General features: G+C 50.4%; 1 protein-coding gene across 2 annotated transcripts in view; it reads left to right on the top strand.

Moving 5' to 3' along the window:
• Nucleotides 1-4,464: 4,464 nt before the first annotated feature.
• Nucleotides 4,465-15,713, top strand: part of ARK2C (arkadia (RNF111) C-terminal like ring finger ubiquitin ligase 2C) — a 106,232-nt gene continuing 94,983 nt past the window's right edge. For both annotated transcript variants that reach the window (XM_067699201.1, XM_067699200.1), the window contains exon 1: nucleotides 4,465-4,587. In XM_067699201.1, coding sequence (XP_067555302.1) covers nucleotides 4,527-4,587 — 61 coding nt within the window. In that variant the 5' untranslated portion in view covers nucleotides 4,465-4,526. The remainder of the gene's footprint in view (nucleotides 4,588-15,713) is intronic.

The following is a 15,713-nucleotide window of genomic DNA, read 5'->3' as shown; positions in this document are numbered from 1 at the left end:
CCAATCATGGGGGTGCATTGATTGAGTCACTGCTGTCGTGCACAGATTTTGAAAGCTGTGTCTACCTGTTGCCAACACAACCTGGAGAAGAGCAGGAATCTGGTCATCAGTCTTGGAACATTTCTGATGTCTACGTGACTGAAGAGGTGGATTTGTTTTCATCTGTTGACTAAACGGCAGTGGTGGTCATAACCCAGATCTGATATTGGACTTCAAAGGAGCAGTTCTTGAAACAGATGCTTCTGGGCTCCAGAAACATGATGCTCTATAGAACCCTTTCTGCAGGTGGCCAGAGTGGAAACAAGAGAGTGAGGAATCAAAGTGTGGGTCAAGGTTCAAAATGACAGTGCTATTTCTACTTTATAGAGTCAAGTGTCTCCATTTTGGATCAGGAATTATAGACTGACCTTCACCTTTCATTTTTAATGTTTCTTCTTGAGTCCTACATGCTAAGTCTGCAAACATGCTCTAGGTATTGATTTTGGCAGTGGGTGGGAAGAACATAGAAAGAAAAAACCACGATGAATGAAATATTTCTATAAATCTTTCTATTCTTAGGAACCTGCTTTATTGTACTTCTGTGGACTTTATGTAATGGAAGGGGGAGTGAAAACAGTCATCCCAGCATAATGGGAAGAAAATGGGAAGTAGGACAGTACTAGGCTGTATGCTGGGAAAAATGGATTCTGGTTGTAACTCAGCCTTGAATTGTTCTGACCTTGTTCAAAGCCCACTTCTGAGCCTCAGTTTCCTCATCTGTGTAACGAGGAGATGGGCAAGACAATAATCAAGTTGCATTCTTGGAGACACTACTTTATCTATGCTTCTAGAATTCTCTGTATTATTTACAGAATCCATACCTATCTTCTCATTTGAGCCTCACAATAAACCTTTAATGCAGGTTATTATTACCCATATTAGACAGATGGGTGCATTGAGGCTGAGAGATGGTAGGTTTCATGCAAATGAAGCTTGTCTTCCTGATGCACAGTGATTCCTTCTTAGCAGGAGGCGTAGGCCTGTGAGGGAATGTTGGTACGTTGGTGAATGTCGGCATCTGCCTGTTATGTTTCTCTGATGTGTGAATATGCAGGTATGAAGGGTATGGTTAGTAGGTGGATTTCCCTAGTTATAGTGATGGTCTGTTCCTTGATGATTGCTTTCGTCTGATGGATGTTCCATGTTGTGGTACAATGTCCACTGAACACATTAACTAGGCACTCATAAATAACAACAGGAGGGCAAGAGGTAGTGGGCAAGGAGAGATGGACAAGTAAAGGGGAAAGAACTAGGGCTGGAGAGCTAGGCACCATTCTATGTTCTCTACAAGCATGAAGTTACTTGGTCCTCACATCAATCCTATGAGGAAGGTTGCTACAATCATGCTCATTTTACAGCTATTGAAACTAAGGCCTGGAGAAGTTAAATAACTTATCCAAGCTAGTAAGTGGCAGAGCCAGAATGTGAAGCCAGGCAATCTGATTTTGGAGCGTGTACCCAAACTACTCTGCTGTCAAGGTCAGATTGGTCATGGCCTTTGTGAGCTACTCTGGTATAAAGTAAGCTAAAGAATGCCCACCCAGGGTGATGGGGACTAACAGAAATACACTAATATGTATAAAATAGATAACTAATAAGGACCTGCTGTATAAAAAATAAATAAAATTCAAAAATTAAAAAAAAAAAGAATGTCTACCCAGGGACTTCCCTGGAGGTCCAGTGGTAGAGAATCCGCCTTCCAATGCAGGGGACACAGGTTCGATCCCTGGTCAGGGAAGTAAGATCCCACATGCCACGGGGCAACTAAGCCCACACGCGTCAACTAGAGAGAGAAAACCCGCACTCCACAACTAGAGAGACAGAGAAGCTGCGCTCCGCAGGGAAAGATCCTGCGTGTTACAGTGAAGATCCCGCATGTCACAACTAAGACCCGACGCAGCCAAAAATAAATAAAATTTAAAAAATAATTAATTAAATAAATGTTGATAAAAAAAGAATGCCCACCCAAAGCTAGCCAGGTTGCAGAGGAATTGGCACACTATATATTGCTGGTGGCCATGAGTTTTATAAAGCTTTTAAAATGTGTGGCAGGTGACATAAAGTTTTCCATTCTTGTCTATTTAAGAATGCCAGCCAATCCTAGAGGTTTACTCGAAGTTATAGTTCAACAAAAGCAACAAGCTAGAGGCATGAGAAAGTTCATTGTATGATTTGCAGTCATGGAAAACTGGGAGCAAATTAAGTGCCCAAGAACAGAGTATGATTAAGTAATTTCACAGGACATTCACTTGTTGAAATACTATGAAAACATTTAAAATGAAAATTAGGAAGATAATTATGTAGAAGGATGGGAAAATGTTTCTGATAAAACGTTAAGTTTAAAAAGCAGGGTAAAAAATATGCAGATTATGATGACAAAACCCATATATAAGCATACTGGCAAAGCCTGAAACAGAACAGGAAACAACTCTAGTAGTTAGGTGTTTCTTAAGTTCTTTTCATTTAAAAATTTTTCCATTAGTGGTGGCATTATGTTTATTTGATAGATAATGAAGAAAGGAAAGAGCTGGGCAGGAGTGGGTTGACAGGACTGTCAAAATAGGGGCCTGGAACTGTTGGTGTGTTCCTCCAGTTGCCTTCATTCTTGAGTTCTCTGAGGGCAGCAGAGGTGTTCGGGGTGGAGAAGAGGTCTGAGGGATATGCGTGCACTGGGATCCTGCCCTGTTGTGCTCACTGGGAGTGTGGTAGGTGTCTTGGCAAAGCCAATCTGCTGTGTTCCCTTTGCTGTCTTCTTCTTCCCCTGACCTCACTTCTCCCATTCGTCAAGTTGCACTTAAAAGTCACTTTTCTGGAGTCAACTCCTACTGCCCTCCCTACCTCCCGCCTACTCAGCTAGGTGCTTCTCCTAGCTGTCCCCTTTCCCAGCACCCTATGCTGATACCCATGTCTTCCATTTCTGAGGCCCCTCTGGGCTGCAAGCGTTGGGGCCTCAAACACAACGCAAGGTGTATTCACTGAATGGGCCTCCTTTTCCTTATCTCAAAAATGGAGGCAGGTTTGGTTGATTAGGTTTTTTCCAGCTCCACATACTGCAATTTTACCATCTAGTTTTCTCAGACTCATTAAATAAAGGAGCCACTGAAGACAAGTCTCAGTGTAGGAAATGTCCTCTGTCTTTCTGCATGTGGATGCCAAGCAGACTCTGGTCTTGCTGAGGACTGTGAGCCTGGTCTGAGGGTTGTGCTGGGATTTCCAGAGCAGGTGGGCTGAGTGTGTAGGAACTGGGTCTTAGCAGTCTACCTGACAACTGGGCTGCGGGCTGAAGGCTCTTTGCTTCTGTCTTGCTTGTGCTTGGCAGGCCAGTCACAGGCCACGCGAGACACTGTGGCTGTGCCTCCACGTGTGAATCTGAGGAGCCTCCTAGCCCTGATGTCATATATGTGCCTCTGGGCTGTGGAAGTGGGCGTGTCTGTGCACATGGCTGGTTGTGCCTGTGTCCGAGTGGGGAGAATGGTGGTCGAATGGTTTTCTGGGTGAGCGTGCCTCTATAGAACGTGTGCACACACCTCAGTGTACAAGCGGTTTTCAATTTGGCAAATAAATGTTGTGAGCTTTGTGCTCTGCAGAAGCAACAAAGCGGTGCGAAGGCAAGGAGCCTGGGAGTGTACATATCTGCATTGTGTGTCCTCTCTGTGTGTCTCTGGGAATGCGTTCTTGGCACGTGTTTGGTTAACAAGGCTTTCGGTGTGTGCAGGTCTGTGTGGCAGTGCCTGGGTCCCGTGTGCCGCGCTTGCTCTCTTTCCAGCTCCACTTGTGCCCGCAGTCGGGCTCTGCACGTGGGCCAGCCTCCATGCGCACGTCCCCGAGTGACCCGGGAGCGCTGTGCAAGGACCTCCGGGTCGTGTGCACTTGGAGCGCTCGAGCCTGTCTCTCCTGACGCACGAAGGCACCTTCACATGTCTGGGTGCACGTCGCTCTCGGTGTGTGCACGTTCCGTGTGCACGCCGCCCGTGTCTGTGTGCTGGGCGCTACACGCGCGCGCGTTCCGGCCTGCGGGCGACCAGGGACCCGCGCGGGGCTCCACGCGCCCCGCAGGGCTGACCCCCTTCCCGCGCCCGGCCACGGGCCACCGCGATTGGCCGCCCGCTCCCTCTCAGCCGTCACCCCTCCCGCCCCCCCCGCCCCCCCCCCCGCCACCCGCGCTCCCGCGGTCCCCGCTGTCCCCCGCGGTTCCGGCGAGGCCGCGCCGCGCTGCGCTCCGCTCCCATTGGCTGCGCGCGCCTTTGTGTGGCGGCAGCTGCGGCCCCAGCGCCTTTGAATGTCGAGAGGGGCCGGGAAGGGAGCCTTTCCATGGGCCATCTGTCTCCCCGCCAGCCGCCGCCCCACCGCCGCCCGCGCCCCGCGCTCCGCCTCCCGCCCCGGCGGCTCCCGCAGCCCCGCCGCCGCCCGCGCCCGCGCCCCGGAGCCGCGCCACAAAGGGCCCGCGCGCAGCCGCCGCCGCCGCCGCCGCCGCGCGAGGAGCCAGGATGGTCCTGGTCCACGTCGGCTATTTCGTGCTTCCAGTGTTTGGCTCTGTGCGAAACAGAGGTATCGCTTTTTCCTTTCGGGGTCCGCTTCGGAGCGTGGATCGCCGCGGGCACCGGGGTGGGGGCGGGCGCCGAGGGCGGCGGAGGGCTCAGGGCACACCCGCGAGGACGCGGGGCGAGTGGTGGCTTCTCCCCTCTCCCTTTTGGGGGGACCCCCAGTGTGGAGGTGGCTGCCCTCGTGGGAGCTTTTGCAGTGAAGTTAGGATTTGGCGATTTGAGTCCATCCCTCCCTCCCTCCCCAGCCCCACTATTTATTCTTTGCGGCGGACGCGGTTCCCCCAAATCATAGCCCCTTCCCCCAATACCTAGCCCTGTGTGATCGAAGGACGGAGAGAGATACAGGACTGCGTGTGTGCGCGCGCGCGTGTGTTTGTGTGTGTAAGCGTACTTGGCTTCCTGTGATTTTTTTTTTTTGAGGTGTGTGTGTGTTTCGTGTCATTTTTGTTTGTGTTTCTCCATCATTTGGTCGTTGATACCGATGGCTGGTTAGCTGGGACCTGGCATCTGCATCTCCCATCTGCCCTATGCCATGCCCCAGCCCCCGCATTCTCATGGGCACTTGCACGATTTCCCGTCCCATCTCTTCCTCCCCTTTAACCCTTTTTGTGTATCGCCCTTGTGCTACCCCTCCCACCCCATGGTCTTTGTATGACAGTTGCATTTATGGGTTCAAGATGCTTGTGTGTGTGTGTGTGTGTGTGTATGCGAGTGTGTGCAAGTGTGTGCGCGCCTCGGAGAGTCAGACGTGCACTGCTGTGCACCCCTGGGCCGGGCCGAAGCGGGGTGCCGGCCCTTGGCTGTTGCGCTGTGTGTGAGGATGAGGTGGGACGCTGCCCCCAAGCCAGGCCTTTGCCCCGGGCAGGCGTTGACAAAGCAGCAGGCCGGCGCCGGCTTTGTTTTTAACTGTGATATATGGGGTGTGTTTGCACGGTCCCCTGCCCCACATCCCCTTTCCCTTACATTCTGCTACAACAATAGCTTGATTTTCCCGTCTTCTCCTCCCTTCACATTTCTTCCATTTTCTTTTAATCAGAAACTCCCACCTCCCAAAGCAAATCCGAGATGCATTTAGATTCATTATTATTTTTTTTTCTTTTTGTACTCTGCCTCTGGACTCACATTTCTCTTCTTGGAAATGTTTCTGCTATCCTCTCCCACTCCACGTCTGCTTAAATCCCTGCTGGCTGAGGCCCTCCCCCACTCCCCCTCCCTCAAGCTCAGAATGATGTCTTCCCTTTGCGGCCCCGGCTGCTCCACCAAGTCAGAGTGGGGGGTGGCGTCGCAAGCCGGCGCTTTAGTGCGCCCCAGGGGCCCGACTGGGCAGGAGAATGAAAGCCCAGCCCTCCTTCTTTCAGCCCAGCTGTCCCCAGACCCAGCCTGTCCCCAGAACCTAAAAGGCAAGGTTGGCCCCCTTAGGCCTGTTTGAACCACAGTTTTTTCGTGTGATGATAGAATGATGACATTCTGCATTTATCAAATCTTTTTTTTCTTCATTGTGTAGCTCAGTGAATGGTCAACTCGCTGCTGTGTGCGCTGTGACCCTTCTGCCTCCGCATTTAGCTGTATTGTGACACCCCTCTTAACCATCTCCTGTCTCCATCTGAGGAAGGCATTGCTATTTAAGCGGCAGTATCCCCTATCTCAGGCCAGCCTAGCAGTGGGGGGCGGTGGTGGAGTGGGTGTGTGAAGAATAGGAATGGGGGGGGCTGGGTGAGATCTCCCTTGAAATGCCAACCCCTCCCCCAATACACAATTATATCTTATTACTTGGCATTTCCTCTTAAAACGGGTGTGGAACATTACACTAGGCAGAAATTCAAAAATGATTAAGAAGGATGTTGAGCCTGAAAGTATAATTATCCTGATTAAATCATTATCATCCTCATTAATACCACCAATCTCTAAATACCATTGCAGGATGCTGATTCCATGTTTTGAAATTCAAATTGCTCAGCTGCCTTTAAATTTTATTTTTAATACATGCCCCCCCCTCAAAAAAAAAACACCCAAGAAAACAAATTCTGCCAGTCAGTCAAAGTTTACTTTCATGGCAAACACGCCCATAGGAAATTCAAGGGCTGAGGGTTAATTGGGCTGTGAGTAAAATTTAGCACAATGTGATAAGAATTCATGACCTTCCGATAGAGGATACTAATGCTTAACTCAACAAGGTCCTAAACCACAATCTTCTTGTAAAACTATTAGATAGCTTGCCAGCTTAGATCTGTTCCTTTTAGTTTCCATTGTAGTAGTATAGGATGTAGGCCATTTCAGAATAGATGTAGAGAAATAACCATTTTTGTATCTCATCTTGTTTAGCCGAGTACATTGCACTGTAAATCCCTGTTAAGTGGATTCCTTTTGCCTTGGCTTGGAGGCTGTAGCACCCCATATCCCACTTACCTGGGTGGCCATCAGCTAGCTTCCTGGTAGCGCCCAGGCATAAGTGAAGAGATTACATTTAGTCAGAGGCAAAAAATAATAAATATAGATATGAAAAATTTTGATGACATGACAGTTGCTGCTACTCTGAAAATTTGGTGTAGCAAGGTCCTTGACTTAAGGGGGAGCCATAGCCATGGTGTCTTAATTGTTTAATTGTACAATGTCAAGAGCATCTTTGGACATGCGCCCTGGCCCTCAGAGCTACCCCTTTAACAGCCGGCTCCCTTCTGCTGCCTCGTTGGCCAGACCTGCTTGAAAACTGAAACAAAACAGCAGCAATAAAGAATAAGGCCCCCACTTCAAGGGCCCTTCCAAAATAAAGTCCCAAGTGGCCTCCCCAGATTGCCATTTGGCAATCTGAAAAGAAAGAGAAGAGAAAAAAGAAAAGAAAAGGAAAAGGATCCCCAGCAAAATGGTTTTCCATTAAACAGGGATAGCGTGTTCTGCTGTGCTGAATTACTTCCTGTTCTTATTTTGTGGGTAATTTTTTCTGTATCAAATATCCTTTCGGTTGTGTATCTTTTTCACCTTTTCTTGTACTAAAACTAAAGCATGATCTGTATTTTTTTCCATCCCCCAGTTGACAATGTACAGCGCTCGGGTAGAGATGTTACCCTGCTGAAACGCACTGTGCTCGTGTAGCCGGGCCATCTGCTCGTTGTACGCTGCTTTTGTTCTGTTGCCCTTCCGAAGCATGGTGGGCCCAGCCTTTTTTTTTTTTGTATCGTGTGCATGACGACATTGTTACACACAGAATCCACTAATACTAATATACAATCTCTCAATAAAGAACTAGTTTCCTATATTAACCTAGTGTGCTTTTTCTCTTGCTGTTTTCCCATTTATTGTTGTATCCTGCTGTAGATTTTCCCCCTTGCTTTTCTATCCCCACCCTCACCCACCCACCCACCACTCCCACCTCCCATTGTAAGATTTGAGTGAATGCCTTCTGGTTTTTTTTTTTTTAACTTTTGTTTTGTTTTGTTTTGTTTTGTGGTACAGATATGGTGACTTTAATCTCATCTAGTCCATATCTTTCTACGGTAGATGTCTGGGGCAATGCGGGGGTGGGTCAGTTGTCCTGTCACACCAAAATAGCTCTACTGCATAGAAGGAACTCCTATCTTTGGCTACCTGTGTACTCACCCAATAGCCTCCACATTTCATCTCAGTTTCCAAGTTACATGGGCACTCAGTTTATGATGCTGGTGAAGAGATGGGGCTGTAACACTTAGGTTGAGAAAAGGGATACTGTTCTTAACTAGCAATCTTGTAGCATTTCAGACTCGCCTGAAAAACCCATTTTCAGTTGTGTTTTAACTTTTCTTTTTACTGTTTTATTGATTTACTGTCCTTATAAGTCATGCTGGGGGTGACATGTTACATGCAGTTGAAGCCATGATCTGGAATTTTAAAGTACCCTCTTCTGTGTGCATATTTAAATTGTTGGGACCTGTGATGTAAGTTTTGCATTGAGATCCTGCATAAGGAAGATGTTTGAAACAGAAACCAACTCAGACCACTCCCACATTCATCCCAGGGCCAGCAGCCTGACCTGTTACTGTAGGAATAAGAGGGTCTGTGCCCTCTGCAGGCTGTGAGCCATTTAAAGCTGATTACAGCCTAGTTTCCTGACAGCTGCCTCATCTGTGGCGGTAGTGCCCCTCTTGAGAAAGAAAGCCAGATCTCTGCCATTGTCAGAGTGTGTTGGGGGGGATCAGGAAGGAAGTCATGACCTTACCCCAAATTGAATTGGAAGAAGAGCCCTTAAAATATGTCTTTTTCCCATAATTATATTGGAGGAGCCAGTGAAGAGGTATTTTTTCCCCAGAGTGGAACCCAAATTCAAGCATTTGTCAATTACACCTCTTCAATTTCAGCCCAGAACAAGCCTTGACAAATGAGGCGTTTTAGTCACCGGGGAAATTAGTTGATTAAAGAAATTCATGGTTCCTTCAAAGGGTCATCGTTCTGGAGCCGCTCTTCCTTGGACCAACGTGCTTCCTCCTCGCTCCTGTGGGCTGTCTCCCGGCCCGCCTCTGCCCCTGCCAGCGTCCCTTTCCCGGGCAGGCGCACCCCTGCCTGACCACAGCACTTCCTAGCCTTCTTTGTGGCTTGGTGCGGCTCTCCTCTCCCCCCATGGCTGCCCTTTCTGCTCTGGCCTTTTGTTCTCATGCTCTCTCCAGCCCAGAAGGGAAAGCTGAGCTGATTTACTGTGACACATGGACACACATGCAAGTTCCCAGCAGAGGCTCATGCTGTAGTTTTTATAAGAAGGTATATGCAGGTCTTCAAGGATTTTGTTTCTCCCTCTCCTTCTTCTCCTCTCCTTCTCATTTTATTTTGGTTTTCATGAAATGTTTAATTTTGTTCCTAGTTTGAGAAAGCAAAATAAACCATCTTCCAACCAACCTCAACAATAAGGAAAACTACCCCAACTCAGGTGATTGCCGTCATTTCTGTCCTAGAGAGCAGTAGTTCATTAGATTGCTATTAAGCAACTCTAAGATTTTATTTCTTTAAGTGAATGTTATGTATGTTGGAATTATTTGGTCAATACGTTTTGAGGATGGTTTAGTAACCTAGTAATAACAAAGAAAGTTAGTGGGTTAATGGGAAGTCATGTTTTAGCAATTTATCAAATGCATATGTTTTCATCCAGATTGTCAGAATAAACATATTTATCTGAAGGAGCCTTTTCCTCTGACTGGATGATCCAGTCATTACAAAGCCATTGTACTTTATATCTACTCTCTCAGCCAACAGATGTGTACCTGTTTTAATAAAGTTTAACTCTAAAAGATTTTGGAAAAGGCTTCTGCTCCACAGATCCTACACTGAACTTTGTAACAAGATGGGACATAGTTCTTGTTTATGGCTTTTCCTTTTGAATAAGAGAGCTTCTTTCCTGAAACTAGCATCAGATAAGGTCCACCTAATTGAGGAGCTTACTTGAATAATAGTTCTCATAAATCAGCAAATACTGTTAATCACTCAGGGTTAGGGGAAAAGACCACCAAGAGTCTCCATGCCCTAATATACTGATAACAGGGACTGGCCCACCTCTCACCTCTCTTCCTTTCGTAGTTTGCTCACTTCCTGCCCTACCCACTATGTCCTTCCCAACCCAGTATGTCCTTCCCATCTTTAAATGAGCAGCCTGCTGTGTCCATTGGAAACCTTAATGCTTTTCTGGGCTAGGGAAGCACCAGCTCTGTGCTGGATCCAAGTGCAATGGGAAACCCCTTTCCTGGCCAGGAGACACAGGCCCTTGACTCCGACTCAGGGAGTGACTTTGGATGTCTCAGTCCTAGCTGACCACGGTTGCTCAAATATGCAAGACACTTGTGCCTTGGTTTCTCTTTGAATCTAAATAGCTCTTTAAAAATTCCTGGCTTAACATAATATGAAAGTGAATTAGTTTTTATTAGTATGGTATGGTTTGGCCACAGATGAACCAATATATTTCTAAGAGAATCAGAGGGGAAACGTACCTTAGAGAGGCTCAGATTTTCTGGATGATTTAAAAACTAAAAGCAAACATTCAGAACCCCACAGCCGAACCACTTGCAATGCCTGTATTTTCATGTATTCAGTCATTCATTCATTCACTGACTCACTTGTTTGTTCATTTAGTTAATGAGTGTTCATTGAATTTCTACCTGGGGCCAAGTGAAGCAGTGTAGGACCTGGGTGCCTGCCCTCCTGAGGCTTCTGCTGAGGCTGGAAGATGAATGCTTAGGAAACCAGACGCTGAGATGTTCTGTGCCACAGCACCCGAACGGATGGCAAGAACATCCTGGCTTGAGGTGGGAAGAGCTTGGAGCAGTCCAGTGGTTGAGTCCTACTCCAGTCTTGACTGGGAAGGGTGAACTTAGGCCACTGCTCTGAGCATCATCTAAACAATGACTGTCATTATACCTACCTGATAGGGTGTGTGGTGTGCAGACTTTTCAGAGGCACCTGGCACAGAGCAGGTGCCTCGGGCATGCTAGGTGGCTGCCCCCATCCCCCACCCCTGTAGGAATTTACTGGCCAAGGGATCAAATAAAGTCAGGGATGACTTGCTGAGGAAGTGGGGTTGAGATGTGCCTCAAAGGTTGGTATGTATACAGGAGGAAGAGAAGTGAGAGCTCCAGGTGGGGACCGAATGGAGTGAGACTTTGGCCAAGGTCAAGTGGCTCTGCTGATTTGCCAAGAACAGAGAGTGCTTATGAGGAGGTCTGTGTGTGTGTGTGTGTCTGGGTGTGTCTCGGGGTATGTGTGCAGACCTGTTGCCTTGCACATCTTCGGGAGGCACTGGGACCATTGTCCTGTCTTTGAATGGTTCTCCTGAGAGCACAACTCCAGGGGATAAGCAACATGAGATTGGGAGAAAAAGGGAGAAAAGGCTGGAAGATACTTTGAAGTCAGTTTCTGAAGACCTTTGGAAGCTCCGGCAGAGTTTGGACTTGCTCCTTTGGCCCCTGGGGGCTGTCTGGGGAGAGTGGTGCTTCAACAACTTCTTATTCTGGCAACTGATGACAGGGTGTGAGCCCAGGGGCCTGAGCCGGGGAGGAGGCCGTGGTGGCCATCCAGGGCTGTTGGAAGCCCAAACTAGGGCTCCGGGGGAGGAGGGCTTGCAAGAGGGGCCTTCCCATAGGAGGAGGTGAGCAGAACTGTGTCAATGGGGAGGGGCTCAGGGGCGGGAGGTCTGGGGGTGCCTGGGAAAATGTAAGACCCTGAAGACAAACAGGGAAGATGGGAGGAACAGTCAATTTGGGGGATAGGTTAGTTCAGCATGTGGATAAATAGAATTTGAGGTGTAGAAAGTGGCAGAGGGAAGGGGACCACGAAAATGTCCTGGGATTTGAGACTTCTAGTACCCGGATGGAGTAGAAAATTAATTTTGACGATAAAAATGTATCATATTTACATGACACACCCTCAGAAAACTCTCCCTCCGTGCCTTACTTGGCTATACAGATGCATCTTTAGTTATGCAGGTCACACTTTCAGCAACCTCTCTGCCGACACTGACCCCCTCAGGGAGCTGTGCCCCCATATCTCAGTTTGAACAACTTTTATCAAACTTCACCCTTCTTGAGAAGAGAGAACCCCAAGGCTGGCTGGCGGCAGGATCACTGCCTCCACAGGTTTGCAGAAAAGGTCGGCCCTCCCCACGTGAGGAGGATAGCAGAGTCGGGGAGAAGGATGGGGCAGGGGTTTGGCAGCTGGGGACGAGGGCAGGGCGTGAGAGGGGGGGCCCGGGCTCCGACTTCAGCATTCGTCCTGTCTGCAGAGAGTGGATTTTCCCTAACTCAAAGCTCTTTCTCTTCTGTTATCTTATTTCCTCCCCAACACAGCCTGGGAGGAGGTAACTGGGGGCCAGAGGAGGCAACTGAGGCCGATGGTGGGGAAAGTCCATCCCTGCCCGCCCCCAGCTAGGAAATGGCTGAGCCAGAAGTGGATGCCAGGTGACTAGCTGGCCGGCTGTGGTTCCCTGCACTGCCTCCATGGCCTGTACACTGTTAGGAACCCTCTTGAAACCAAGACAAGCATTGGAAAGGAATCCCTGCTTTTCCTCCATGTCTGGGGGCATCAATTTGTCCACATTGGGAGAGGCCTCTGTCCAGCTCGCGGACAGCCATGCTGTGAGGCAGGTCAAGTCCCCAGCCTCGAGCTATCCTCCTGGAAGGGGAGGCTGAGAGCCAGGGAAGGTGCATAGTGGACCAGAGAGACCCCTGGGTAGGAAATGAGCAGAGGCTGGAGCCCCATGGTGAGTCCTTCAGCCTGCAGACTGGCTCGGAGGAGGCCTGGCCGGCTTAACTGGGGGACACTCTGCTCTGATCGCCACCTAAATAACCAGGGGTCACCCTTTGAGGACTTTGGCTCCCAAGTCATGAGCACGTTTCCCAAGCTTCCTTAGGTCATTGTGATGCCTTCGCAGATTCTATATCATCAAGTAGTAGAATCACATTTTGGAAAGTTTAGAAAATAGACCAAAAGGAGAAAAATCTCTTAGGAGTCCACCTCTGTGATCACTTTAGTGAAAGGCCTTCCACATTTTTGTTCATGCTCATATATGTCTTTTTTGTAGAGCTGTAAACAGTGATAGACACTTCTGCGTTCTCCAGTTTTTCAAATTTAACATATCGAAAGCCTTTTCGTGTTTTGCTAAGCTGTTTTCACCAGCGTCACTTTGAGTGGCTTCACCAGATTCCACTTGAATGGTGGCTCCGCATTCAGGCTTGGTGGTCTATGAGGCACCCAACGGCCGTGGGTCACGGGCCACTCCTGCTGGTCTACCTGTGACCTCCCGCGGGCTGCTCTTTGGCCACTAGAGGGTAGGGGGTTAGTGGAATCTGACAGCTTCCAGGCCTCTCTGCTCACCATCAGCCCCTTCCATCAATGGGCCCAAAGAGGGGGAGGGAAGGGCAGGAAAGTGGGTGTGGGGAAGGAAGATTGGGATAAATCCTTCTGAGACCTGGGTTCTGGTCTTTGTTCTGCTACAAACCTCCACTGTGATCTTAAGCAAGTCAGCTTCCTTCATGGGGTCTCAGTTCCCCCATCGGTCAAATGGGGACGATGGGTCCATTGTTTCTGCCTTACAGGACTTGTCACGTGAAGTAATACACATGAAAAGAAGTAAGAAGCCAGCCAGAGACAACAGTAACAATAATGGCCCATTATTCAGGAGGTAGTGCTCAGACAGGCTGTGCAGGACGGTGGGCGCAGCCCTGCTTTGAGGCCGCTGTGCCAGTAACCCCCCTGCTCTGGGTCTGTACCTCCTATCTGCCAAAGGAGATAATTGCCCCTCATTGCCCCTTCCTGCTCTAGAAAACTGTGATTTCCTCTTGATGAGAATAACTTACATTTCCATTGTCTTTTGGCCTTTTCACTGGGCAGCAGCCATGCACTTTGGTGCTCAGTACATAGGCACCTGCCCTTCCACCGGCTGCCCTCGGAGGGACGGGGGCGGGGGGCAGCAGTGACTCCTGGCGGCTCTGCCACGCGGTGAGCGCTCCCCCTGGGAGTCCTGAGCCTGGGGTCCCTCCTGCTTCCTGTTGCTGCCGCTCTGGTTTGGCCTCTTAGCAAGATTCCCTGGGGCATCATTGCTTCCTCTTGCCGTCCTTTCCTTTAAACCTCCCCCTGAGGTGTGCCACTTCAGGGCAGCAGGGGAGTCGGCCCTCCAGGAAGTCACCCACGTGGAAGGGCTCAGCTGCTCCTCCTGGGAGGTGGGGATGCAGTGGGGTGGAGGAGAGGAAGTGGCGGCTGCTGACTCAGCAGCAGCCTGCGGGTGGAGGGGGGGTGGAGGAGCTCTCTGAGGCTGGGAGGAAGTGAGGATTCAGCCAACACCTGTCTCAAGGAAGGGCAGGAAGCTTTGGAACAGCTGCTGCTCCTTCTGTGGGGCTGCGAGTGGGAGAGAAGGGGGTGGAGGCCCGCTCAAGGCTCCCCCTCCCCCCACAGCCTGTTTGCTCGGCCCCAGCGCTCCTCCCCGCATCTGCCAGGGCTTCCAGGCCACCCCCTCCCCATTGCTCAGGGGCCCCACCATGCTGCCTGCCCCCAGCACCATCGTGCTGCCTCCTAGAACACTTACTCTGAGGGTGCTCATGGGTGAATGCGTCCAGCCGCCCAGGGCTGGGGGCACTGGGCTTCCCTAAGCCAGCGGGGCCCTCAGTCTCCCTGGCACTCCCTGGAAGGGCAGCTGGCCTGGGCAGGCCTACTGCTCCGCCAACACGGCCCTGCCGACCAGCGCTGAGGGGTCCAATTCTGGGGATGGTGAGGCGGTGATGGAAAGACCTGGGTCCATGGGCCGGTTCCCTCCTTCGAGGCTCCCTGAACTGCTGGTCACCCCTGGCCCAGCGGCATGTGTGCCTCACTTGGTACTGAGGGAGGGAGCCAGAAGAGGTAGCTGCACAGGGCTTTGGCCCTGGTTCAGTTGGTGGTGGCCAGAGCCCCTCGCGGACACCAGGGTGGGTAGGCCCAACCTTGGCTTCACCGTTGGTGGACTCACGTCCCTCGGGGCATAGGAGGGAGTCAGGCATGAAGAGGAGTTCAGTCAGCTGGTCCACAGGGAAGCTGGGCCTCGGAGGCGGCTCCTGCCTGACTGCTTTTGGGCGAGGAGAAACTGAGGCTCCCAGGCAGCGGTGCCAAGAAGCAGGATGGCCACAGAGCCACAGCCGGAGTTGGAGTTAGTAGGAGGCCCTGAGAGGGAGCTTGGGCCCTTTGGCACCTGAGGAATGCAGCCTTCTCCCCACCGGGAGGAATAGGGCTGCAGGAGGCGTGAGGGGAAGAGAGGCCACGTGGGCGTAAAGAGTGCAACAGCCATCAGCCCCCACCTGAGCAGGTGAGCTGGGAGTGTGATGACGTAGGCCGAGGAGGAACCCAGACATGAACGTGGAACGGTGTTTGCCCAGCCCATCCCCATCCCATCCTGAAGGGTCCCCACCAGCCCAAGCTTCCCGTAGGAGAGAGGTGGAGGAAAGAAGGAGTGAGAAGGTTAGAGTGTAGGAGGAGGAAGTTAGAGACGCACTGTCTCATCACTGAGCCTCACTTCTCAGCAGGAAGCACCCATCTCTTGGGTACTTACTAAGTCTGTGCCGGTGCCTGCCTTGTGTTCGCCTGGGTGGGTGGGCGGGCCTGGCCTGGCTTGCCCACCAGACTAGACGGGAGACTGGACAGGTGTGCAACAGACAAAGG

Source organism: Pseudorca crassidens, chromosome 12, assembly GCF_039906515.1.
Source record: "Pseudorca crassidens isolate mPseCra1 chromosome 12, mPseCra1.hap1, whole genome shotgun sequence".
Classification (NCBI taxonomy): domain Eukaryota; kingdom Metazoa; phylum Chordata; class Mammalia; order Artiodactyla; family Delphinidae; genus Pseudorca; species Pseudorca crassidens.
Note: the sequence above shows the minus strand (reverse complement) of the source record. Positions and strands in the feature narration are given on the sequence as shown.